A 24,897-nucleotide genomic window follows, 5' to 3' on the forward strand; every position below is an offset into this window, starting at 1 on the left:
AGTATTGAGTTGCTCTTATATGCAGTGATAATGGCATAGTACAGCAGTCTTGCCAGTGTATTAATATCCTGAAAAAGGATATTCATACAAAATCTGTTGCTCTGGTGCACCAGATAATTACCAAATTATGCAAGACATAGGAGATTTAGCACAAAAAGGATAGGTATTGGCTTTTTCTCTTTATTGAAGATATTCTAGAAATTTCTGATGATGTTCATGTTCGTGCAGAAATTTTTGCCAGTACTTTGAGCCATACTGTACCTGTCATCAATGGCTTTAAGCTATGACAGTAACAGGGAAGTTGTATTCCTTTGCATTATATATATGAGATGAGATTAGTGTCGTGAAACTGTATTTTGAAGTTTTATTCCAGTTTTTGTATTCTAATGTGGTTTTATTAATTGCAGTGTTTTAAGAGTTGATTTTGAATACAGTTCAGAGAATTCTGGGGTCAGAAAAAGCAGCTATTGAAAGGGTAGCTGAAAGAACAGCTTTTGAATGTTGGGAAATAATGAATGATGAGAAAGTAAAAGGGAAATACAATAATCTAGGAGAGTTTGATTTGAAAGGTGGAGAATTCAGTCCAAAGAGAGGTAGGATTAGTACACTGAGTAAATGAAATGTAGAAAATACGTGAGTTAGAAAGGGGAAACTAATTCAGGTTCCAGAGGTGAGTGAATGATAATACCTTCAAATGGTAAAATGTTCTCGTGTTTCCTGTTTCTATTTGCATGTGATAAAGTTGGAAGACTAAATATGAAAAACATTATTTTGAGAGTGCTCTTTCTGGCTTTAAATATATGTAAATATTTTTTTTCCATTTGAAGAAGGCATCCAGAGAAAACGCATGACCCTGTTTCCTTACATACTTTGTTCAAACACTTCTAATAAAATATTAGCAATAGTAGCATCCCTATTTTAAAACAACCGTAAAAATGGGAATTCACCCTTTGACACTTGGAAATGTAGGTAGATTTCAAAGATGCAAGCTTGCTTCATCAGTGCTGTAGTTTACTGAAAGATTGAGGGATAATAGATTGAAACAGATGGGTATTTATTGGAAACTTCTTGTAACTTTATTAGTTCCTTCATATTGCACAGCATGTTTGAAGAAAAAAAAATAGTATGAGGCTAAAGAATGTAATGAAGTTTCTGTATTTGGAAAACAGAAAATTATAAAAGGTTTTTCTTTTGTTTCTGTCTTTAAAAGAAGGCAGAGGTTTTAGAGCTAGGTTAAGGTTTATTACCTGAACCGAGGTAGTTTCAGAGTCAGCTGAGAATGAGACCCTGTTGTGTTAACAGTGTATAAACACAGAAGTCATTGTCCCCTTCTCAAGAGAGAGAAAAAATAGCCAAGAACAGAACAACAGCATTGCCACTGTGACTGGCAGTGTAGGAGGTTAGCACATGTACGCTAAAGGTTGCATTTGTAATTTCTAGTCTTTGAAGAGGGCAGAGAAGAGAGGAGATTGTCAGATGTTAAATAAAATCGGCATGAGGAGAGTGACAAAGGCAGACTAGAAAGAGGAAAGGAAATTTTACAGCTGTAGAGCATGACTTAGAAGTTTAAAACCCATGTTCTTACCTCATTAACTAATGCAGGCTAAAATCCTAGGAATGGCAAAGTGATTGATCTCATGTATAAGTAGATTGAGATAAACTGCATTTCTCCTGGGGATTTACTTTTGCCACCTGTGAACTGTGGAAAACTATAGATATCTTGTCTTCACTAGATTTTACCAAATTCTCAGAATCACAGAATCATTAAGGTTGGAAAACACTTTTAAAATCAAGTCCAACCATCAACCCAACACCACCATGCCCACTAAAGCATGTCCCACAATGCCTCGTCCACATGTTCCTTGACACCTTCAGTGAGGGTGACTCCACCACTTCCCTGGGCAGCCTGTTCCAATGTTTGACCACTCTCTCAGTAAAGAACTTTTTCCTAATATCCAGTCTAAACCTCCCCTGGCGCAACTTGAGGCCATTGCCTCTTGTCCTGTCGCTAGTCACTTGGGAGAAGAGACCAACACCCACCTCCCTGCAACCCTCTTTCAGGTAGTTGTAGAGAGCGATAAGGTCTCCCCTCAGCCTCCTCTTCTCCAGGCTGAACAACCCCAGTTGTCTGAACCACTCCTCATAAGACTTGTGCTCCAGACCCTTCACCAGCTTTGTTGCTGCTCTTTGGACACATTCCAGCACCTCAATGTCCTTCTTGTAGTGAGGGGCCCAAAACTGAACACAGCATTCGAGGTGCGGAGTACAGGGGCACGATCACCTCCCTGCTCCTGCTGGCCACACTGTTTCTGATACAGGCCAGGATGCCGTTGGCCTTCTTGGCCTCCTGGGCACACTGCTGGCTCATATTCAGCCGGCTGTTGACCAGCACACTCAGGTCCTTTTCCGACAGGCAGCTTTCCAGCCACTCATCCCCATGGTGGTGTTGCATGGGGTTGTGGTGGCCCAAGTGCAGGACCCGGCACTTGGCCATGTTGAACCTCATACAGTTGGCCTGGGCCCATCGATCCAGCCTGTCCAGATCCCTCTGCAGAGCATTCCTACCCTCGAGCAGATCAACACTCCCACCCAACTTGGTGTTGTCTGCAAACTTACTGAGGGAGCACTCAATCCCCTTATCCAGATCATTGATAAAGATACTAAACAAGACCGGCCCCAAAACTGAGCCCTGGGGGACTCTGCTTGTGACCGGCCACCAGCTGGATTTGACTCCATTCACCACGACTCTCTGGGCTCGGCTGTCCAGCCAGTTTTTTACCCAGCGAAGAGTGCTCCTGTCTAAGCCTGGCTAAGATGTTTTGAATACTTTCAAAGTATGCCCCCGGGGTATAAGAGAGAATAAGGACAGGGAGGAGCGGTCAGTCAGCTGATGGAGGAATGTTCTGCCATGTGGCTAGAGAGGCACCTTCCCTCTGACCCAGGAAGGCTTTTCCTGTGCAGCACTAAAAATTATATTCCATGAGGCTACAAGCACTTTAGCACTTCAATAAAAATGTGCTAATTTCTTCCTGTAGTCCTTTAGCCTTAAGAAGCTGGCTTCATGTTTCAGAAACGGCTTTTTTTTTTCACTGTCGTAAGTCGAAAGGGGGACAAATATTTCTACTTTGCTACTGTTAGCAGTCTATTTTAGTAACTTTGGCTTCCAATTCATTACTGCAGTCATGTTTTCAGAGCCTGGTGTGAGAGATAAACCCTTTGCAAATGAAGACAGCATCCTTTTTCTTTCTACCTCAGGCCACACAGAATTGATTGGGGTAATAAAATGACAGTACCATGTAATATACTGACGGCTCTTTAATTTGAAAACTGGTTCCAGGCTGATTCAAAACTTGTTTAAAGCTAATTTATGACTTGTGTAATTTTCAACTGGACCAAGGTAAAGGATGGTATATGAAAACTGATGCAGAATTAACATAATATATTCAAACCTGTCAGCTTGAAATAATCTATAAAGGGTTTGTGGGTTGATTTGTTTTGGTTCTTTTTTAGTTTTATTTTGTTTTAAAGTAGCAATGGCAGAAAAAATAGCAGATGCTTGGCTGGTATAAATACCATTGTAAGACACTATTTTTCCATCATCTTGTTTCAAATGCAAATTCTTATGCTTTCTAGCAAAGTATTTTATGCTTTTTTTTTTTTATATATACATCAGTTCTCCATTTTCTTCAAAATCAGAAGCTATGTAGAGTTTCTGTTTTGTATGAGACAACATCTGTGCTGACGGTAACATGGATTGGTAAACAATTACAGTATTTTGTTACCATAACATTCCCTATGAATACCCATGTCTGTATATACACATCTGTATCATATTTACATATGCAATACATATCTGTATATGTTTATTGATCTTGTATTTAATGGTCTGGTTTTTAAAAACCAAAAAGTAAAAATAGTCAAGTCCTCAAATGAAGCCACAACATCAGCATAGCATAAAATGTAAATATTTTCCTCTGAAATCTATCACTTTTGTGTAACTCACAAATGAAATTCCACATCTGTTCCCTATGCGCTATTGATTTTTCAGCGTACTGTATCAGTGATACTTCTGCACAGCAAAGAACAAAACTAAAAGAACAATGTTTGCTTTTATTGCAGTAGATGCAAATAGCAAATGTGCCAAATGGGATGAAGGGGAGAAAAGAACTGAATCCTTTGAGGGAGGTGCTACAGTTGGATGCACCTTGCACCTTTGATTTCTCACCTCCTACCAGTCATTGTCACCTTTGATCTCTGCTGACCTGAATTTAAAAAAATAAAATGCTGAATGTCCAAGACTCAGAATTTAACCAGCTACACTTTTGTGTCTGCTGTCAAGACTAGCAAGCAAGTTCCATCCCAGGACTAGAATATCTGATTTGTTATCTATTTGTGTCAACATGTAATTCAAATACTAATTTTTTTTTGCAAAACTGTGATTGATTCAAGGCAATGCTGTTGTGGTATCCTAAACGGCATGAACATTTAGGTCGTATGAAAAAAGACATAGTTCAAAGCAGGGCTGTCTTTCTTGCATAAGCATAGTAGAATGTCAACACATTTCATGTTTCCTTTTCAAGGTTTCATAAGTTCAAGAAGGGTCATGTTCTGAAGAGCTGTGAGCAAAACCAGCATTGTGCAGGAAAAATGTAATTACTGAGCGCTCTGAATTTATTTGTTTATGATATACTTACATTTTGATAAAGAATTTCTGTATTTTCAGGAAACTGGAAGTACCGCTTAATAGTGGATTTCCCCCGTAATTTTTTAATTAATATAATAAAATATTGTGATCCATTAGAAAGCTATGTCTTGATCTGTCCAGCTTAAAAATGTTGATATGTGAGGTTTCATATGTACGTTGTAAAATATAATAATATTGTTATGAAATGGGAAGGGCTTAAGCACTAGAAAAGATGTGTACCAAATTACTTATTGTGTAGGTTACATGTCCATGAACAGTCATGTCCATCGCTGCAACAGTTGAGGCTTACAGATCAGTGAGAAGTGCCATTGACATGGCTTTCATCATACAAGACCCTGAAAAAAGAAAGAAGTGACTTTTTGCAAAGTCAGTCTCATATGTTATGATATAAATAATAATTAGGAAGGACAAGAAACTAATTGTAATTGTTTTTGAAATACGTTTTTCCTTTTAACAGTTTTTCAATACAAATGTTGTTTTAGGTCAGAGATACAGATTTTTTGCTTTTTTTTACAAAAATAAACAATCCTAATACTTTTTCAAGTGGTTTTTTTTGCTGAGTACAAATCAAAGTACCAGGATTTGTCACCAGAAATATTGCTCGTTTGGCTGTGTACTCATAACACTGAGAGGAAGCTTTATGAATGTTCTCATTTGCACCTTGCAGCATTTTTATCGTTGTACCTCGCATGAAAGGATCTAATTCCACTTACTGAATATGTTTATTTCTGAAAGCTGTACTTCACATGTTGCCGAATTAGTTCAGAGCAACACAGATTGCTTTTCTTACGTATGTTCAGGCTCTATACAGTTTTCCTAAGAAGTGACAGCAGTGTGAAAAGAGATAATAAAACCAGTGTAATTGGAAAAGGAGACACATTTTCTCGGCTTGGTTTCTGAATAATAAAGTAAATTTGATTTCCATCCATCTCCTTAAAAATTGAAGTATTATATTAGCTAGCTGTTTCTTAAGAAAACTCTTGAGAAGGATGGCCAGGCTGCCTGGAAAGAAGATATTCGAGACTTGATGGGGAAAGAGAATCCATGACGTGCTGGTCCTGTTGAGGCAAGAATGGAAAGGGTTGTATGTTTACCGAATTGCAATTGCTCAGACCATTTTTGAAAACCATTGTTTATTACTTTCAAAAATCATAAGTAAGAAAAAAATGTTGCTACCATTATCTGGCCACCAGTAATAGCAACATAATAAAAGTTTGTTCAGACACAAAAGACAGGCAGAATTCAAGGAGAGAATTCACTGAACCAAAGAATTCAGACAAGTGCATCATTTTCTTTCAGCAGATGTGGTTGTTACTTTTGTTTTTGTAAGTAGTGCAGAAAAGCTTCTGGAAACATACTGAGCTGTTAAACTGAATGGCGATGATTTAACTTTCCAGTTCTTAAGGAGAAAACAAAACAGTACTCTTCAGTACTCGGGGTCAGTTCATGGCTAATTGGGTCAACAAGAAGACATAGTCTCATCGTCATAGTTTACTGGGAACCAAACTGAGGTGGCCTTTGAGAGAGAGGACGTTTGCCTGTGCAAGTCCAGATTGGCTAGGGAAAACAGCGAGCTGTCAGGATGAACATGATGCAAAGTTTATTTTGCATATAGCGCATGGGGCTTTCGTACAGTTGATAGAGGAAAATCAGACTTTTATTATCAGAATGCTAGAGATGTTTTTCCTTGTAGTGTTTAGCTGTGTTTAGCTGTGGTGTTGATATTCTTTTGAGGAACTGTGAAAGCTGAAATACAGTGTTTTATTATTGCTGTTATGTAATTATTTGGGATGGTAGCTCTACGAGGGTATCTCAGTTTTCCTTTTGTTCCACAGATCCAGTGCTTATGCCCTTAAAACAGTTCAGTGCAATGGCAGTTGGACTTCATTGTTAACATTTTAATTAATACTGTTCTTTAGTCACCGTTGAAAGCTGATTTTTCGTAAAATGTCTTCCTCATACTGAACCTTAAACTTCAGGTGGTAAGCCACAGAATGGGCCAGTATATCCTTTTGCTAAGTCACAGAGAGGTGGTGCAACGAGAAAGGCATAAAATGCTTTATTTGAAATACTTAAGCTCAGAAGCTATTTTAAAGGGATTCACCTGAAAAGGTATGTGAAATAGAGATACTAGAGTATTCCCCCTCCAGGCCCAAAGAGATTTTTCCAACTTTCTGGCTTCCAGCAACTCCCTCCATGTATTAATTCTTTTACAGTGTCTGGTCTTACCTGTGATTCTCCATGTGATTCAGTGACAGGTGTTGGACCACAGTATTCACTTTTTTCCTTCCAACAGTCCAAACATACTTTGGGCTAAACTGCAAATGCTGAATATTATCATTACGAAATTTTAATTTACTTTTTAGAGGTTGTTATGTTGAAAAACTTAGTAATGAGCTTTGCAGCTTGCAGTTTCCAAAAGTATAATCTTGATTTCCTTGCAATTAATGACTGTAGAGGGAAAGTGATATATCAAAAGCACATATTCTGCTTGCTAAGCGATGACATCTAAAATATCTTCTGTAATGAGCATTACAACAAGCACAGTAGAGAAAGTACCGATTAATGGATTTTTTTTCTCTGTAGTAAAATATCTCAGTCTATGCAGTTATCAAAACCACTCTGTGAAGCAGTGAAGGTATTTAAGTGGTTTTTGTTTTGACTGATCTAGTCATGTTGCATTGTAAAGTCATGGTGATTTGGAAAGTAGAATGTAAACTACTTTTAAAAATTTTTATTTTCTTTAGAATGTAAACTTCTTAAGTGTTTATTTATTTTACTGTAGTGTTAAAGTTACTAATAGCGAGCAAACCCTACTAACTTTTCTAACTTTACCAGGTTATATGCTGTATCAATTTGCAGCGATTGATTGATAAAATACATTTGTGGGGGGTTGTTCTAGCATGGTCCCAGCTGTTTTGCAGAAACCTCCATCTTGAATAAGGGGATGAATTGTAATATCCCGTTCCTTGCAGTTCAGGAGCAGGGGTAGGTATGGGCAAAACAAGCATGCTTATTCAGAACTTTGCAATTCTGAAATGCTATATAGCTATTTAAGAAGTCTTACAATGCTCTTGTGAAGAAAGTATTACCATTTTAAGAGAAAACATATGACAGATGTTTTTGCCTCTGGGGTTAAAGAAGTTGCCCAGGGTAAAAAGAGTAGTGTTCTAGACCTCAAGTATTTCTTGTTTCTCTGTCTGTGCTTAGAGCACAGTTCCTCTGAAAAGTCTCATTTTCTTGGCGTGCCACATCAGCACACTGCTGAGGGGTCTATTTGTCTCTGTTGCCCTCAGGACTCCGAGCCGTCAAATGAGGTGGTCTCAGAGGCCCCAGGTAATGTGGTACCCTCTACCTCAAGAAGTAGCTCTGAAGAGCTGGTATCGGTGGCACAGAAACGTCCAGAAGAGGTAGGACATTCTGTGTCTATTCTTTTCCAAGATTAACTGTTGGGGGATACACATTTGCCTCTCTTTATCATGCCTAGCGTTGTTTTACTCATAGCAGAGACTTTTTAAAGCTAAAGCTCAATCTTATCCTCCTATATCAACAATATGCAAGACCGAGGTAAATCTCAGGACCTTGATTAATGGTACCTCTAAGCCGAGTATATTCCATCTGCTACCTTCTTAATACTGTTTCTTATTATCAGTGATTGGGAAAATATTTTTTCTTGTTCCTGTCTTTCACACTGTGACAGTAACAGGAGACCTGTTAGATTCTAGCAAATTAAACTTTATGACACTAAAGAGTCAGAAGTAAAATCTGTACATAGGTATATAGGTAGATGTAAAGCTTCTGTCATCCTTCACTAAATTTAAATACAGCTAACTGATGTGTTGTGCAAAGGAAAGACTCTCGCTAATACTGTGCCTTTTTTTGTGCCCTTGTTTTCCAAAAAATGATACTAGATGCTAATGATGTAGTGTGATCATAAGTCCATACTCCTGTTGTTATAAGAAAAGGTGCCAGCTTGTAAGGTAGTTCCATAAAGTAACCAATGACTTGGGTTTTTTTCTGTCCCTGCAATGCGTACTTGTCACAGTACACCATAGCTGGAGGAGAGATTGTCTGCAGAATTCAGACTCAAAACTTCATCTTAATGGTGGCAAGCATCCTTCCGGAGAACCATTATTATCCTTAAATTAACCCTTCCTGTGAGAAGGAAGTCCTTCATTTGGAGTAGCTTTAACATTATTAAACTTGGCTTCCTCAAACAGTTTAGTTATTATTAAAGATATTCCAAGTACGAGGTAATATAAAGACTAGTCTTTCCTGCTTTTTTCTCAGATTTCTTTTGACTATAATCTTCCCAGTAAAGGGGAGTATGAAATACTAGCCATAGGAAATACATTGCCATTTATTAGTTTTTTAGTGCAGCCTTTAGATAATTATCAAATACCTTCTTGAATTTCTCTTTTCCTCTGATAGTCTTGTCACTTTGTCTGAAGAAGAGGGAAGTCCACAGTACAGGGCCAGGAGAATTCTTAAGAGTGTCTTCTGGTTTAAGACCAAATAGGTACTTCACTTATTTTGGAGTATCACCACATATTCTAAGATAGAACGTCAGGTTATCACATCTAAGCAGTCCTGAGGATAGAGTAATACAAGCTTTTAGTAATACTTTTGTTAATGTTCTTGAGTAGCAGAGCAACCTCGAGTCTATGGAGGGCCATGGGTTCTGCCTCTTAAGTCTCAGCTTTGCCAACTTATCTCATTCCACTGGAGAAATGAAAATTGAGAGCACAGATGATATTTAAAATTAAAATAGAGGAAAGGTGCTGCAGAAAGAGGAATGAAACATGGTTTGTTAGTAAAAGGTGACCAAGAGGAAGATGAGTATATAGGTTTTGCCTTTGTGGAATAAAAACCAGCTAAACTGGGGGGTAGAGGAAACTTCAGAGAATTGAAAGATGGAAATAAACCTTTTGTATTTTACTAAGTATCTCAGTAATAGTTTATGTTGAAGCTGTTTTACTGAATGTGGGGTCATAAAGTATTCTATGTGTTTTATATGGGAATGAGACTTTCTCCAATCATATTTACTGCAGTTTATATAAAAACAGAGAGAGGTGAGTCAGAAAGAGTATTGTGGTTGGATTTGCAGGGAACCTTGAGAGGGGAGCACCAGTATGCTGAATTTCCAAATTCAGAACCCACCATGAAACAACCCATCTAAGTTACGCATGGGTAAGTCAGCATTTGTGAATTACACCCTAAAAACAGGTCAAAGAAAGTCTTTGCAGAGCTTCAACTAACACCTTTTGCATTTCTCATTTTATTTGAAGTCTCCTGGTACATTACTACCTTATACTCTTTCAGTATCTGCTTAATGAGTTAATATTTGGATTAACTACAGCTGCTAACTGATGCATTATTTGTATAGTAATTCATGTCTCATCTGAATTCAACCCATCAGTATTGGTGAGAAGACAGTTGTTAAGGAAAAGCTCAAATGCAGCCACGGAAAAGAGAAATAGGAAAGTTTAAAGAAGGCAAAACGGCTAACAGCTAAGGATTTCAGGAAGGTGGAGGAGAATTGAGAAGGATGTGGGAAGTGATGTCCAGAAAGTCTCAGACTTGCAAATGTGAGAAGAGACAACTTCTAGTAGGAGAAAGTAAGGGAAACTCCATACATTGCCACGTTAATTTGTATAAAGTGTAGGTTTTTTCCTGCTTACAATTTGTTTTTCTCTTAGATAGGCCAGTCTGAACCTAACACTCAGTTGCTTGTGCCATCAGTTTTAACTTTGTGGGATGTCATTTGATCACTCAGATGAGGCTTTATTTTGCTTGTCCAGTCATTCCTGCTAGTAGAAACAATGGCAGAATTTCGAGTTCTACTCAACAGGAGGGCAGGATGGTGTCGGCTCCTCTTACTGCTTCCCTTCTCCCCAGCCTCTTTTCATGCTTTAAAATCAGATTTAGCTTTGTGTAGGATAGGGACAGTGTCCAGGTATGTGGCGTATGACAAAAGCCACTGCAGAAATAATTACCATGTTGGGTGTTTAGAGTTAGATACCTGTGAAATTTTTGTACCTGTGAGGGACGCAGGAAAGTGTATTCATCGGTGTCTTTCAGATGCAGAAACACTATGGGTTATAAAATAATCAGCCTGTGTTTGAAGTTAGAAGGATACCTTATTCTGTGTTTTCAGAAGCTGTGCAAACCTCAGTAAAATTTAAGTTGTATAGATTTGAATGCTTGAATGATTTAAATTAGTATCCATACTAAAATAAGGAACTTTCCTGTGTGATTAATGAGTTAATATTCTATATATTTACTTCTTTCTTAAGAACTGGAATTGAAAAGTGGAACTGAAAGAAAAATTCGATGCATTTGAAAGGGGACAGATGTGTGCCATCCTAATTTCAGTGTCATTTCATTAGACCTTCTTAGCAGTTTCTTAGGAAACTGCAGAATAACAGTGTTTTTCATAGAATGTTATACTAAATTATATCGTTTTGGTGGTTTCCCTCCAACAGTAATGCTTAAAACAGGAATTTTGTTCCCACAATCCTTTCAAAATTCAGAACTGCACTATTGTTGGTATGCCCTGAGACAATACATTAAACTTTATCTCTGATATCACACATTCTTTACCATGAACTGATGAAAGAAAATTCTCTGGACATGTTGATTACTTAAGATTCAGAGCTTTTAAAATGTTTTAAATGTACAAATACACTTGTTTGAATAATGCTGTAATCATTTGATAAAATTAAAAGGCTGATGAATTAGATTTCATGACCCTTACTCTGTTTTCTGTGGTCACTTTCATTGTGCGTCTGGCAGTTGCAGTATATTTAGTTTTTAGACAAATATACAATGATGTTGAAGAAAGTGAAGGTTTGTTGTTAAAGTAGTTTTGCTTTCCCTTTTTCACGTAGTGGCTAAAGAGCAAGACAGGTGAGCTGTATTTTGATACCATTTCTCATAAGCAGCACTTTAATCCATGGGGAGTGGTGGTGTCAGTGGTTGGTTATCTAAGTAAAAAGAGACTAGTTTTGACAGTTCCTTAAACCTGAGTCTCATAAGACACATATCCTCTTTCTAAATTAGAAGTAAAATAGAAATACATGAGTTATGCATATTAAATTCCTTTGCCAATCCTGTGGCAAATCAATTAATCATGTTTTAATAGTATAAGCCTAGAGGCTAACAGAACTGTTCTTTCTGAATGGCTGTATTGCCAGAGCAGTACAGATACAGATGAAATGCTGTGCCATTCTCTCTCTTGGATAAAAAAATGCATTAAACAACGAACCAACCCCTTACTTTTCCCCATAAAAAAGCATGTATATATGTTCAGGAGCATTTTAGGGTAAAATATGAATGACTTGATGGTAGCACATGAACATGAATAATTTATGTATCTGTGGTGCTGTCCGAGTGCTGTATTAAAACTACAAAAGCTGTGCAAAGTTTTGTGATTCTCAGCTAAAGAAAGATTAAGATAGGTACCCATTAATCCATTTCTGAACTATTAGACGTTCAGTGCTTGCAGGTTATCTGGATAGAGCACAGACTTTTTTCCATTAGTAATGCTCAGCTGAGGTATATAGTGTTTTGTTTTATAGGAAAAGATGTGTCCCAGACTTAAGTCATCTGCCATTAGTCATAAGTATGGTACAAGCGGCTTAAAAGGATTATAGCATTTAGTGTTAAAATCATTGCATTATTCTTCGAAAATCTGGGGGAGCCATCTGCATTATTTCACATACGAGCAAAGGGAACATTTCTTAATTTTTATGAACACAGTTGGCAGCTGGTACTGTCTTTTGTTTCTTGAGTTATCTTCCTTCCTTGATCTCTGGATAAAAACTTTCCCAACAAGTCCCATTCCCCTCTTCAAGTTAGTACGAAAAGAGGGTTTTTTTAAAACCTGAAGCTATAAACTTCATTTGCAGAGCGTCCAATCCACCCTTATGCTATTTTATTATACTGAGTTGTTTGCTTTTTAAACAAAGTATGATGTAACATGTTCTGAAAGAATGGAATAAAAAGTAATTCCACAGCAAAGCTTGTAATAATGTTTGTGTGATATTTTCTCCATCTGCTATTATTAGAAGACTGTTAAATAACTGGATTTCCATCACTGACATGTTTCATTTGAGAAAATAATGCAATCATCATGTAGAATAAGCATTGGCAAGAAGCAGAAAGATGATTTGCACTCTTAGAGAACACAAGAAAATATTAGAGAAAATATACATTTTTATATCTGTCTATATGTATAAATGCAAAGCTTTTATGCTTGTGCTTGTGAAAAGGCTGTGCATTCTTTTCTAAACTTCATAGACATAACAGTATTTTCCCTTTGTTCTGTGTAGCTGCTAGCTTGAACTCATTTAACAGAAGAATTGTGTCAGTCTGTGTTGCTATAAATATGTTGTTCTTCCTGACACACTGTTAATTGAAAAAAAAAATAGTTACTCACATAGAGTGGGTTGGACTGCATATTTACTCTTGAACACTAAATTTTTTAGTTTAACTTCTGAAAAGCTTTCCTGCTTAGAAAATTCATTGGAAATGTCCATGCTGTAGGGACCTAACAGACTATTTTCTGATGAAAAATCCTAAGTCATTATTTACTAGTTATCATTTCTGTATCATAGATAAATAATCCCCCTTTATATCAGAAGTGGTAGGACTGTGATTTTGGAAGAGAGGTTGATTTGTACTTTGAACTTGCTGCTACACTGAGATCAGGATGTTCATTTTGTGCAACACCACAAACACTACATGGCATACTTCAACAAAGAGAAGAAAACATATTAGGTCATCTGTGTCATCCACCCCCTAGTAGACATAGGCTTGATCCTTCTGGTGCATTTGTTAGTACTTTATTCTGGTTTTAAAACTTCTGAGCAATGATGGTTTTCACACTTTTGGAGCCTTTTACTTTACACTCCTGTTCAAAGCACCTTACAGAATATTTATTGCACCCCTCCTCTTTGTTTTCTTTGACAACGAAGAGTTGCAAAAGAATACAGATCTGGAATTGCTATGCATTTAGAATATTTTCTAGACCTAAGTCAGATTCATTGCAGAGAAGACTGAAATTTGGTTACTTGGCTGAAATTTGGTGATTTGGCCCATAATCCAACTCCTTGTGTCACAGTGTGGGTTCCAACCATCAGACTCATTTATGAAAACAGATGAGTTGGGTCACCTGTTCAGATTGTTTGGCACTCAAGGAGATTTGTTTGATTTTACTTTTTATGCTTCTACAAGTAATTATTCTGATTACTGTAGCTCCCATTAATACTTCGGAACAAAAGTGCTAAGCCACATGCCTAAAAAGCATTAGAGTCTAACTGTGTTAAAAGTGAATTAATAATGAACAGAGAAGTGAACATAATACCTTTGACTACTGAAGTGATTCCTCTGTAAAATAAGCTGGGAAATACAGGAAGCATGCAAATGCTCTGGACTTAGGAATTAATATTTTCCGTCTAATCTCTTCACATGACTGTTTTATCTAATATTATTAATAACAAAACCTTTGGTCGCAAGATGGCTGGAAAATGCTGTCATGCAGTTCTGCTTTTGAAGTCAAAATTTATTTATGTATATTTAAGCTGTAAATGGCCTTATGGAATGAGGGCTCTTCTTAGAAGAACATTATTAATTTAAAAAATGAATTAGATCTGTTTAAAATTTTCACAAATCCAAGACATTTTTCTTTATTTAACCTTTTCACAGTCTCTGCCCTTCTTTAAAGTACATTCAGTCCTGTATCATCTGTTCCTCAGGAAGGTATTTAATACATGACTTGGCATCATTTGCATTATACAAGAAGATTAACTTTACAAGCTCTGCTATTAATCTGAGTAGCTCTACATATTGACCTATGAAAGAACATAATTAAGTTAGCTTAATTAAGTTAATTAATTGTTACACTCTGATGAACTTACTATTGAGAGGAAATTAAAGCCAAATAGAAAATGGCATTCATTGGTTTAAAATCATATTTTAAAGGATTTTACAGAGATACATTATATTTAGATGACGAAAATATCTATTGTGTAATAACCAAAGCAGAGGCAATTAAAAATGTCAAAAGCTAAGAATCTCTGCAGTATTCTGGCTTACTGCCTGACATGCAGCCATATTTCTAAAAGCAATAAAAAAGTGTGCTAGAAATTTAGAAAAGAACTGTTGTGGGGTTTTTTTCCCAATACCCAAATAACTGAGTTCAGAAATTGACACCACTGTCTACAGATGGACTACAGAGAAAAGCACACTATAAAAGTTAGATAAGTGTTATAATCTGATATCAGACTCTCCTTTGGGGGAGAGAAAAAGGGGAATGATTGAAAGACAGCACAGGGCAGCAAGCAGTACCCCATCAAAAGTACGTACTCGCATGTCAGTGTAAGAATGTCTTTCTCATGCAGTGATGGAGGGGAAAGGAGAAGCACTCCTGGAATTTCCTCTGTCAGCTGCATTTCTGTTGTCAAGAGTGCCTGCAAGTTCACTGCAGGAAAATGTAGAGGGTTACAGCACAGATCCTGTGCATGGACAGACCCTCCGCATGACTCCAACATCTGGGGCACATTCATCAATCTTGGTGTGCACTGATGTGTACCCTGGAGATCATCAATTCCAAGTAGCAATAATTAATAAAAAGTAAAAGAAAAATGGCAAAACGTGCATAAATGTGCCACAATAACTGCTGCCAAATGAGCAGTTTATTAATCTGTGAGATTCATTAATTTTACCATGGCTTTAGCGTGAAAATAATTTGTCTGAACAATTATTAGTTCTCTACTAATTTTTTTTCCCCCAGATACATAGATTTCCTGGATGGCATCCTCAGTGATTTTAGGATTTCATGCTTTCTTTCTGTTGTAAAAATTACTACTTTAACTCAAGTGAAAACAGTATTTTCCCTGAGGTATTATTCATTGGCATTTCCAGATCACATGAAAGGGTCATTGATCTATGGATACATTCTCTGGAAAAATAGCAGCACTGAAAACGGGAAGCCAGTGGCATTTAGAATCACTTGTGTACAAATTTCTATTCATATTCTGAATACAGATAAGTTGGAAATTCGTTCCTTCAAAGAGGAAAAAAAATCTTATCTTGAAAGATAGTAGGTTCTTTTTTATTTGGAAAAAAGAATAATCTGAAACATGCTTAAAAATTGATAGGATCAGATGAAACGAATTAAGGCTACTCTATATTTAGTAAGACATATTGTTTAACACATTGCCCACGAAAATGTTTTTTCTTTTAAGTTTGGAAATTCAATTTGAAATCAACATGTTGTTCTATTTGGCCACTTTAAAGTGTTATGGAGTGTTAAACAACCTGTTTTAGTCTAAGAAGAAAACAGCTTTGATTTCAGCTTAAGCGACATGCTTAAATCATAAAAAATATTTTTTTGCCTAGAGGAAGAAAGTGGAAAATTAAATGAAAAATTAGAATTAAGCAAGCTTTAGGTGGGATAAGAGCAGCAAGTTGTACAAGTTGAAGGCTGTTTCCCAGCTGCTGTGTATTTTGATAGCTGTACTAATGTCAGTGGACTTCAGTGTACCCGTGTGCACTATCTGGTCAGCTATGTCTGGATTGTTTTGAGGTATTCATGTGTGTCATGGTACAATGTCATGTAAGCTACTGTTGTCATTTGCTGTGTGGCACATGTGATACACAGTGGAAATTCTTTCCTGGAGGAAAGTAAACGTAACTCCTTTCTTCAATATGTTATGTACACACTCTTAGTGTTCTTTTTTCTTTCTTTTCTGAGGGATTTGTTATCTTCTCTCTTATCTGTAATATTTGAATGAAAAATTAAGCAAATACGTTCTCTGGTCATTGTATGCAGTGTAAATATTAGACTTCACATTGCAGTATGTGAACGAAGCAGTGAGCCTTTTCTCTAGGGGATATATAATGTCAGAAATTTTCTGTTTTATTTTAATATGACAGGTTGAAAACATAATCAGAACACTTTTAAGTTATTATAGCCTAGATTTTGGATAATGAGCTTGAGCAGAGTTGAAAATTTCAATGTCATCTTTAAGGTAGTGAAGATAAGCAGAGGTCAGTCAGTAGTCATTAATAACGTAGGTTATATAGATTTTTCCCTACCCAGTTGTTTCAGGGTTATCTCTGAACTGCAGTGCAATCCCAGTAGTGTCGCAATGCTGCTTCATCAAAGTATTGTTTCTGTAAATTTCTCTCACTGTTAAGCAGAATATTTAAACGTTGAAAAGTTCCTATTACCTAAATATTTTACCACAGTAGGGTCAATGATGTGTTATTGATTAGAATAGCTCTTTTTGCTATTAATGTGTATTTTTGTGACAGTCATATATACATTAATCTACCCTAATTAACAGTAAATTAAAACTAAATTTATGTTAATGCCGAGTATGTATTTTCTGAAGACTATGAAGTAGATTAACACACACCATTATCTTTCATAGCCCTCATTGACCTGCTAAATCCTTAAGTGAACAGTTTTTCTATAATTAATTTTTTGGTTTTTAAAAGTGGCTACTCGGCTATCTTAGTCTCCCAAAACCTCTAGATTACCTGGAATACCCAGAACTACATATTCTGTGCTATAGTTTTGGGCTTTGTTTTATTTAGAAACTGCGAAAATGTTACTGAAAATACAGTTAAATTCAGAGAGACTTAGATTGCGATGAGGAATGGTGTCTTTGGGAAGTTGGTTCTCCATTATCCAGTCCTGATGTGTTTTACTCTGGTAAGATTCTTGTTTAAATGGGTTGAAGTCAGCACAGGAAATTGAAGATAAGTAGTGAAAATTAGCACACACCTTCTGCCAATAAAGATACTTTTTTGTCCTCTCGTAAGGGACTGATTTGGTATTATTCTGTATTCTCCATCTACACAAAAGAGATGGAGATATGCCTGCTGCACAACTTAGCTGGCTAAAATTCTTTGTCTAAACCTCCACAGGTTGTGCCAGTGTTCACTGATAAACGTGCTTGCAGAGGGCATTTCAAGGCACCCAGAGGAATGTGTTTCACTGCTGGCTAAGACAGGGGCCTGGAGATGCTCTGCATTTCAGTGGGCAGCCGAGCAAGCCCTCAGTCAGTTTGCACCACTCCAAGCCCACGCTGCTGCTCGAAGGGTGGTCTGTTCCTGCAGCCCACCTGCTGGTCTTGTTGGACCAGAAGATGAGTGAGCCGGGTCAGTGGGCTGATCTGGCAGAGCATGGGGTGACATCCATGGGGGGTGGAGGGAATGCATAGCTGTGGACCACAACCTCCCTCTTCAGTGGCAGCCTGCAGTTAAGTGGTCCGGGACTGACAGTGAGACTGCATTGTGATTTCGGTGCTCTAGAGAAATTAAATGAAAATAACCCTCCAAATACCCAGTGTTTCTGGCTTTAGTGTATTGGCCAGTTCTGTATTTATCCATCCAAAAGGAGCACTTTTTCCTCATTTCACAGCTCGTCTCTCAGTTTAGCCCACAAAAGTAGGCTTGTCATATTTGGGTTGTTCAGGAGATTGACTGAAATTAAGAGCTACTGCTTAATGTTGTAACTAATGAAAATCCTGCTCTTCCTTCTGCAAATTAGCATCAATTACTACTTGTAAGATTTTCAGACAGGTGATTAGTTACAGAAAGTTTAGTCTGTGATTTGGAATCAAGAACCACAGACATTGGAACATACAGAAAGTGGTATACATGTGCGTGTATCCTTGTGAATTTTTTTGTGATCTTTATCAGAAGAAATCTTTTCAGAGTATTAGTGCACAGAGACATATCCACACCTTGCTTGTGGGAGATCTGTCACTGTTGGTTTGGATTCAACAAGGTATAGGGAACCATGTTCAAATCTAGGACTCTAACCTGAGCATTTTCTCTCAAAAAACAGAGTAAATTTAAGTAGTAGGTTCTAATTTGGGGGAGATTTACAACTGAAATACCAAAATGAGCAGTCAGCATAGGAAGTTGCCTTAAATCTGTACAACTGAATGACAATAGAATTGTTCCCTGTATGTTTTCCAAACCTTCGATTGTACTTCTCTGCAGTTTTCTCCAAATTTTCAATAGACCCTTTCCATGTAGGCACTCACTGTGGGTAAACTCAGTTAATCCAATATTGGTCACACAGGGTGGGTATTATGAAGATAAATATCCATAGTTTAGAAGGATAAAGACAGGCCTTTAGACAATACCTTCTTAGAGTGCTGTAGAAAATCAAACACAAAGTCAAGAATAAGGGTGTATTTGTTCTAATGTAGCTCTGAATCGGGGAGCTCAAAATGGAAGACAAAATATGAAAAAGTAGGAAGTGTGAAAAAACATAAAGGAGCAGAGAATTTTTTCTGCACCTTAGATGCTTATTTTTATTCTCCTTTTCTGACAGTCTTTATTTATATAGTTAGCTCTGGGAAAAAAATCTCAATAAGTCAGCATTTAAAAACGGAGTCATCCATAGAATAAAATTTGTGTGTGTGCATGCTGTGCAAAATTTTAGATGTTTGTTTCTGCAAAATGTTGCTTGTTTTAACAGCCTCTTTACAGTTTCAAGGTTGGTATTTGAAATGGGGATAGAGGCAACAATTATGCAATGTCATCTAGAGCCTGTAGATAATCCGAAAGTCACCATTGCTCATATTTTAGCCTGATAAGCAGCAGAGTAAAAATAACTCAATTTTGAAGTCATGTTGTTACTTGAGAAAGCTTTCAGTGTCTGCAGAGGCACCAAGTTATTCAAAAAGGGGAAGCACATAAAAACTTATAAAAAACCTAACCCAACCCCAATTCCTGTAAGAAAGATTGAGTAGAAGAAACTTCCTTCTTCACTGCAAGAGTGACACCCTGCAGCATCTCTCCTTATGCCATGGAGAGAAATGCATTTTATCCCTTCATCCCTTCCTCAAGATCTCATGTAGAAACACTGAACACTTCGAGAAAATTTGAAAATAAACTTTTATTTCAATTATTTTATCTGTGATCAAAAGGTGGAAGAGTTTATAGTGTTCTTTAAAATAATATTACTATTTCTGAAGTCTAAGTTTTCTAAATTCCTCCTATGATACTAAATATTTCAAGTGAAATTTATTTATCTTGAAAGTTATTGTATTTAATAATAACATTTAACTTGGGAAACTAATAGGGATAAGTTTGCTTTGTTCTTGCCTTCATCTTGCAGTCTTCCCTAGGTGCCTGCCTGTGGCCATTGAAGGCGACAAGAAACTGGGCTGCATAAACATTTGTTGTTACCCAGTGCAGCTCCTTATTTCTTTATGCCAAAAGTGCCGGTGTCTGGGTGGAGTGATGAAGCCAAGAAATAGTGTCAAAAATTAAAACTTTTGAGATGCAATATTGCCTACGTGGTGTGGTTTCAGTTTTGTGGGTTTTTTCTTCTAAGTTGGCATCTATGAATTGTGTTTTATAGTTCACTCTTTAATACAAATGTAGCACACTGAGAAGACTGCTTAGAAAATTTTTGCAGAGTATTGTAACTTTAGAACGTCTTGATTTTTATTTACTGAATTAATGCTAGTTTATTTTTATTTAAATCAATGTGCATTTTAATTTGAATTTAATAAGGAAGGGGTCTTGATGTTACAGTCTGTGAAGCTCCCATAACAAAAATTAGCAAATAATTCTGTGCAATTATGTATTATACTTTCCTCATGGCAATCTTACCCCAAGAGCTTGTCATTTTGAGTATTTATTTTTAACTCCATAATTGGTATTGTGAATACATTTTAATTTTGCAGTCAAGGCTGTATGGTTAAAAGCACTGAATCAAAAAAAAAATTATCCTTACCTCAAAGAGCTTCTATTTCTGGTATAAAACCAGACGTTGTGGATAAAAAATTTTTAAAAAATCAAGCTGTATTAGTTCTGTTTGCTGCATTTTGGCTAGGGTTTGCACTTAATAGGGGAGGGGGTTATTTTTTTTAAAAGGGAAGACTGATAATAAGGCTGATAATATTGTTTCAAATATTTGGAAATGTCACTGGTTTTTTCCTACAGAGTTTATTATTCAGCAGTTTATAGTAGCGTCTATTTCTTTGCATATTATAGAAACTTACGTTTGTAATAGAAACAAGATAAAGACAGTGAACAGATCGCATAATGGGACAAATGGATTCCTAGTCTTACTAATTGGTAAACTTAAGCTAGAGAAGTATTGCACGTATATACTGGGAAAATGGAAGGCTGTTTGCATAAATATTTTTCCATTGTTAAAGCACAGCATTATCAAATCAGACCAAGGGTCTGTATCAAGCAGCTTCATCATCTATGTAGTCATGAAGTGAATGTCATCAGAAATCAGAAATCACTGGGCTTAAACACTTATCAGCTCAATGTGATAAAATGACTGCATTTTTATTTACACAATAACCTCAAATCCTCATATTAAAAAGTGGCAAATTTTTTTGCCCTTTGCTGTTCTAAGTGTGACACATGTAACAATTATTCATCATTCCATAATGGATCATTTTTATCAGTCCTCTGTCTCTTCTGTGTATATAGAATAAATATTTATGTTTTCTCATTTTTCTGAACTAGAAGATACTGATAGAATAGGTTTGAAGTGTCAACTATAATTCATTGCCTGCAAAGAAAAGCTTTATACTGATACTGTGTGAAAGGAAAAGAATATCTAAATCATTTCAGCAGCGAGCTTATAACCAAGATAATATCAGCATTTTTCCTTCTTGAAAATATATCTGCCATAAATTAAAGGAGGTCTTCACTATTTTATTAAAATGCTTCTGACAAGTTTAACCCAATCTTCATTGGGAATGTATGTATGAATGCGAAAACCTTTTTTTAAAAAAAACCTGAAGGTCAAGTGAAAGTTAAAACAAGCTTGCGGTAAACTTCATACTAATTCTGCAAATACTTTAGAATGCGTTAACAAATTATGATGTTTATCTAAATAAGCATCAATCTAAAGGTACACATTTTATTGTTATAGAAAGCTTAAGATATATGTAGGACTTTGCTATTTTGTACAATATAGTTTGCAAAAAAGCCCACGGAATACATGTATACTGAGTATATTTCAATGAACTCTTAATGTAATTAAAATTAGCCTTAGCAGTAAGCGTAACAGAGGAGAGGTGCATCTCTCAGTATATAATGATGTTTAAATATATTAAAAATACACATAGCAAATTAATTGGGTTAATAAGAATATAATTAGAATTCAGAATATGTTTGTAATGAAGCATTTTATGCACAAATACTGTGGTTTAGTATCTTAACACATTTTCAGCTATGCTTCCAGTGTCTTACCAAGAAGATGCAGGAAAGTGTTGGTACTATTTGTAATGAAGTAATAACACAAGAGAAAACTTGTATGTGATGAAGCCTTGCACCTGTTTTGCAGAATTGATTTAAAGGGTCATATATTGCCTTTCTCTGACAAGGGAAGAAATGTACCCGCTTCCCATTCCAGGGCAAGTGGTTAAGTTTCATTCTTGCTTTGTGAGCGCTCCTTCCCCAAGCCCCGAGCTGCAGCAGCAGCAGCACCTCCCACATTTACAGCCACTTGCTCTGTAATTCCAGCTGCAGCTGGCGAGTGCCCGTCTTCTGAGAGAGCTGCTGTCCAAGGCACTTGCTCAGAAGAGACATTTCTTTTCTGGAGCCAGTCCCACCCACAAAAGACCCAAAGCATCCATCACAGGCTGGAACAGCTTTTTGCAAATAAGTAGACAGCTGAAGCGAAGTCTTGGTGTTTCTGATGTGTACAAGAATTTTATTTTGAACTCCAAGTGTTTTTTTCCTGCAATAAATTTAACTTTAATCACTCATTAGTATCACATCACATTAATATTGAAACAAGCGGGAAGATTTTGTAAGATCATGTATTTAATAGGAAACTTATGAAAATATAATTTTTTGAGGTATACTCAACATTTCAGTTTAGAACTGCTGCCTAGAAACTTGATAATTGTTTTCTTTAAAAAATCAGATATTAAAAGACAATGTGAGAATGAATCCTCCCTTCCATGACAAAACACAGAAGCAATCCTTCATTTTGGAAGCAATTAGTGTGTCAGGAAGGTCATTATTGTAAAGCTATGCATTTGTCCCTACTAGTGACATGAATAAGGTAAGTGATCTTATGGTATTTGCTGTTGTCAAATAGCATTAGCATCTTTGGCATGATTAGAATGTCATTAATGTGAAATAAAAATTAATTACTATGATAAGGCAATAAAACTTGTTTAAGGCTGCATGGTCAGTAGCTTGAGAGAAACTTGCAATTTTAATTTTAATTCCTTCTGTAAATAGCCCCCGTTCCTACAGACTCTGAATCTTTACCTTTTGTGATTATTTACAGACAGAGTGGAATTTACTCTTGGATGTGCACTCTGTAGAAACAAAGTGTTAGGAGTGACTCCATTTGCTTACCATCTGTCCTTGCTGTAATGTTTTTAGCATATGTATGTGCTGGTTTTGGCTGGGATAGAGTTAACTTTCTTCATAGCAGCTAGTATGGGGCTGAGTTTTGGATTTGGGCTGGAAACAGTGTTGATAGCACAGGGATGTTTTCATTATTGCTGAGCAGTGCTTACACAGAGTCACGGCCTTTTCTGCTCCTCACACCACCCCACCAGCGAGTAGGCTGGGGGTGCACAAGAAGTTGGGAGGGGACACAGCCGGGACAGCTGACCCCAACTGACTAAAGGGATATTCCATACCATATGACATCATGCTCAGCATATAAAGCTGGGGGAGGAAGAAGGAAGGGGGGGACATTCGGAGTAATGGCGTTTGTCTTCCCAAGTAACCGTTACACATGATGCAGCCCTGCTTTCCTGCAAATAGCTGAACACCTGCCTGCTGACGGGAAGTGGTGAATGAATTCCTTCTTTTGCTTTGCTTCTCCGCGTGGTTTCTGCTCTACCTATTAAACTGTCTTTATCTCAGCCCACGAGTTTTCTCACTTTTACTCTTCCGATTCTCTCCGCCACCCCACCTGGGGGGAGTGAGCAAGCGGCTGTGTGGGGCTTAGTTGCCGGCTGGGGTTAAACCACGACAATGTATTAGGGAATTATTGCACTATCCCATCCTAAAATCAATGTGGAAGATAAGGTTGATGAGTTCTGTTCTGGGTATTCCTCCTACTGGCCAGCAAGTGCATCTTGTGTAAGCAAATTGTCTAACTTTCAGAGATGTCAAACACAGGAAAGATGAATCTAAGTCATGGTCATTGAAATGAACAGTGGTTCTGTATCAAACCACATAAAAATGAATTCATTAGCTCTGTTCACATTTCATTCAGGTTTTTAGGCATCCTTTTTAAGATTATGCTGTTTATGTATGCTGAATTTTGGTCAGTCACCTCAGGAGGCCTCGAAATAACACAGTGCTTCAACCCAAACAAGCTGCCTACACTCAGGATGAGAACCTCCTTTAACTGGTAGGTTCCACTGCTTGTTAGAGAGAGGCAATGGCATTGATCACATTTCTATCTATAAATTCTGCACACTCGATTTACAAGGAGCATAATACTAGAAAGATCGTTATTTTCTGGACAGCAGACAACCATTTATATTTGGTCTTGTCCTGCAGATCCACTGGGTCCTCTTACCTTATGAAGAATGTGAGTAACTTAGTAGTAATAAAGGCAGGAAGTCAGTTGAATCATTCCATTTTCCACCGATGGCGCCAAATGAGATTGTAAACTTTTTTTAGGGTAAAAGTTTTTGTCTCAGTGTTGTTCTACTCAAAACAAAGACATTTGATATTGAAAATAAACCTTGACTGGGTGCACAACACACAGTTCAGAATCAATAAACTCAGCATTTCATTCAAAAAAATCCATCTGTCTGCATCTGTATGGATCTGTTTCTGGAGAACTATCTAGAGCTTTCAGTTGCTTGCATACAATCGAATGCATGCTAAGAACTTAGAATTCACAATAGTCCACTGTTCTTTCCTTTAAAATATTTATTTCTGTTTCAGTATAAGAGAGATACTATATGAGGATATGTCTATATTGAAGTATGAGGTCATACCTTTTAGAAATCAGGCACTCCTGTTAGGCTGTCACATGCGTTTGGCTTTTGGCTATGAAGAGGCATGCTAGCAACTTAGCATTCACAGTGCATCTTTCAAAGAATGGGCTTCTGGTATACTGTGGGACAAGTTCATCAGACAAAAACTGTATTAGGCTACCAATGCATATAGTTGCCCTATAGCAGAGGCTTTTCTCGCTCTGGAAA

At 36.9% G+C, this 24,897-nt stretch overlaps 1 protein-coding gene across 3 annotated transcripts in view; it reads left to right on the plus strand.

The window, feature by feature from the left end:
- The window catches only part of PHF14 (PHD finger protein 14), a 170,410-nt gene that overhangs the window by 128,087 nt on the left and 17,426 nt on the right, over positions 1-24,897 (plus strand). The window contains exons 18-19 of one of the 3 annotated variants that reach the window (XM_059818513.1): positions 8,002-8,115; positions 9,813-9,895. The exons of 1 other annotated variant lie outside the window; for it this stretch is intronic. In XM_059818513.1, coding sequence (XP_059674496.1) covers positions 8,002-8,115; positions 9,813-9,884 — 186 coding nt within the window. In that variant the 3' untranslated portion in view covers positions 9,885-9,895. The remainder of the gene's footprint in view (positions 1-8,001; positions 8,116-9,812; positions 9,896-24,897) is intronic. One more of the 3 variants, XM_059818512.1, reaches the window with a different exon arrangement.

This window comes from Gavia stellata, chromosome 6, assembly GCF_030936135.1.
Source record: "Gavia stellata isolate bGavSte3 chromosome 6, bGavSte3.hap2, whole genome shotgun sequence".
NCBI lineage: Eukaryota > Metazoa > Chordata > Aves > Gaviiformes > Gaviidae > Gavia > Gavia stellata.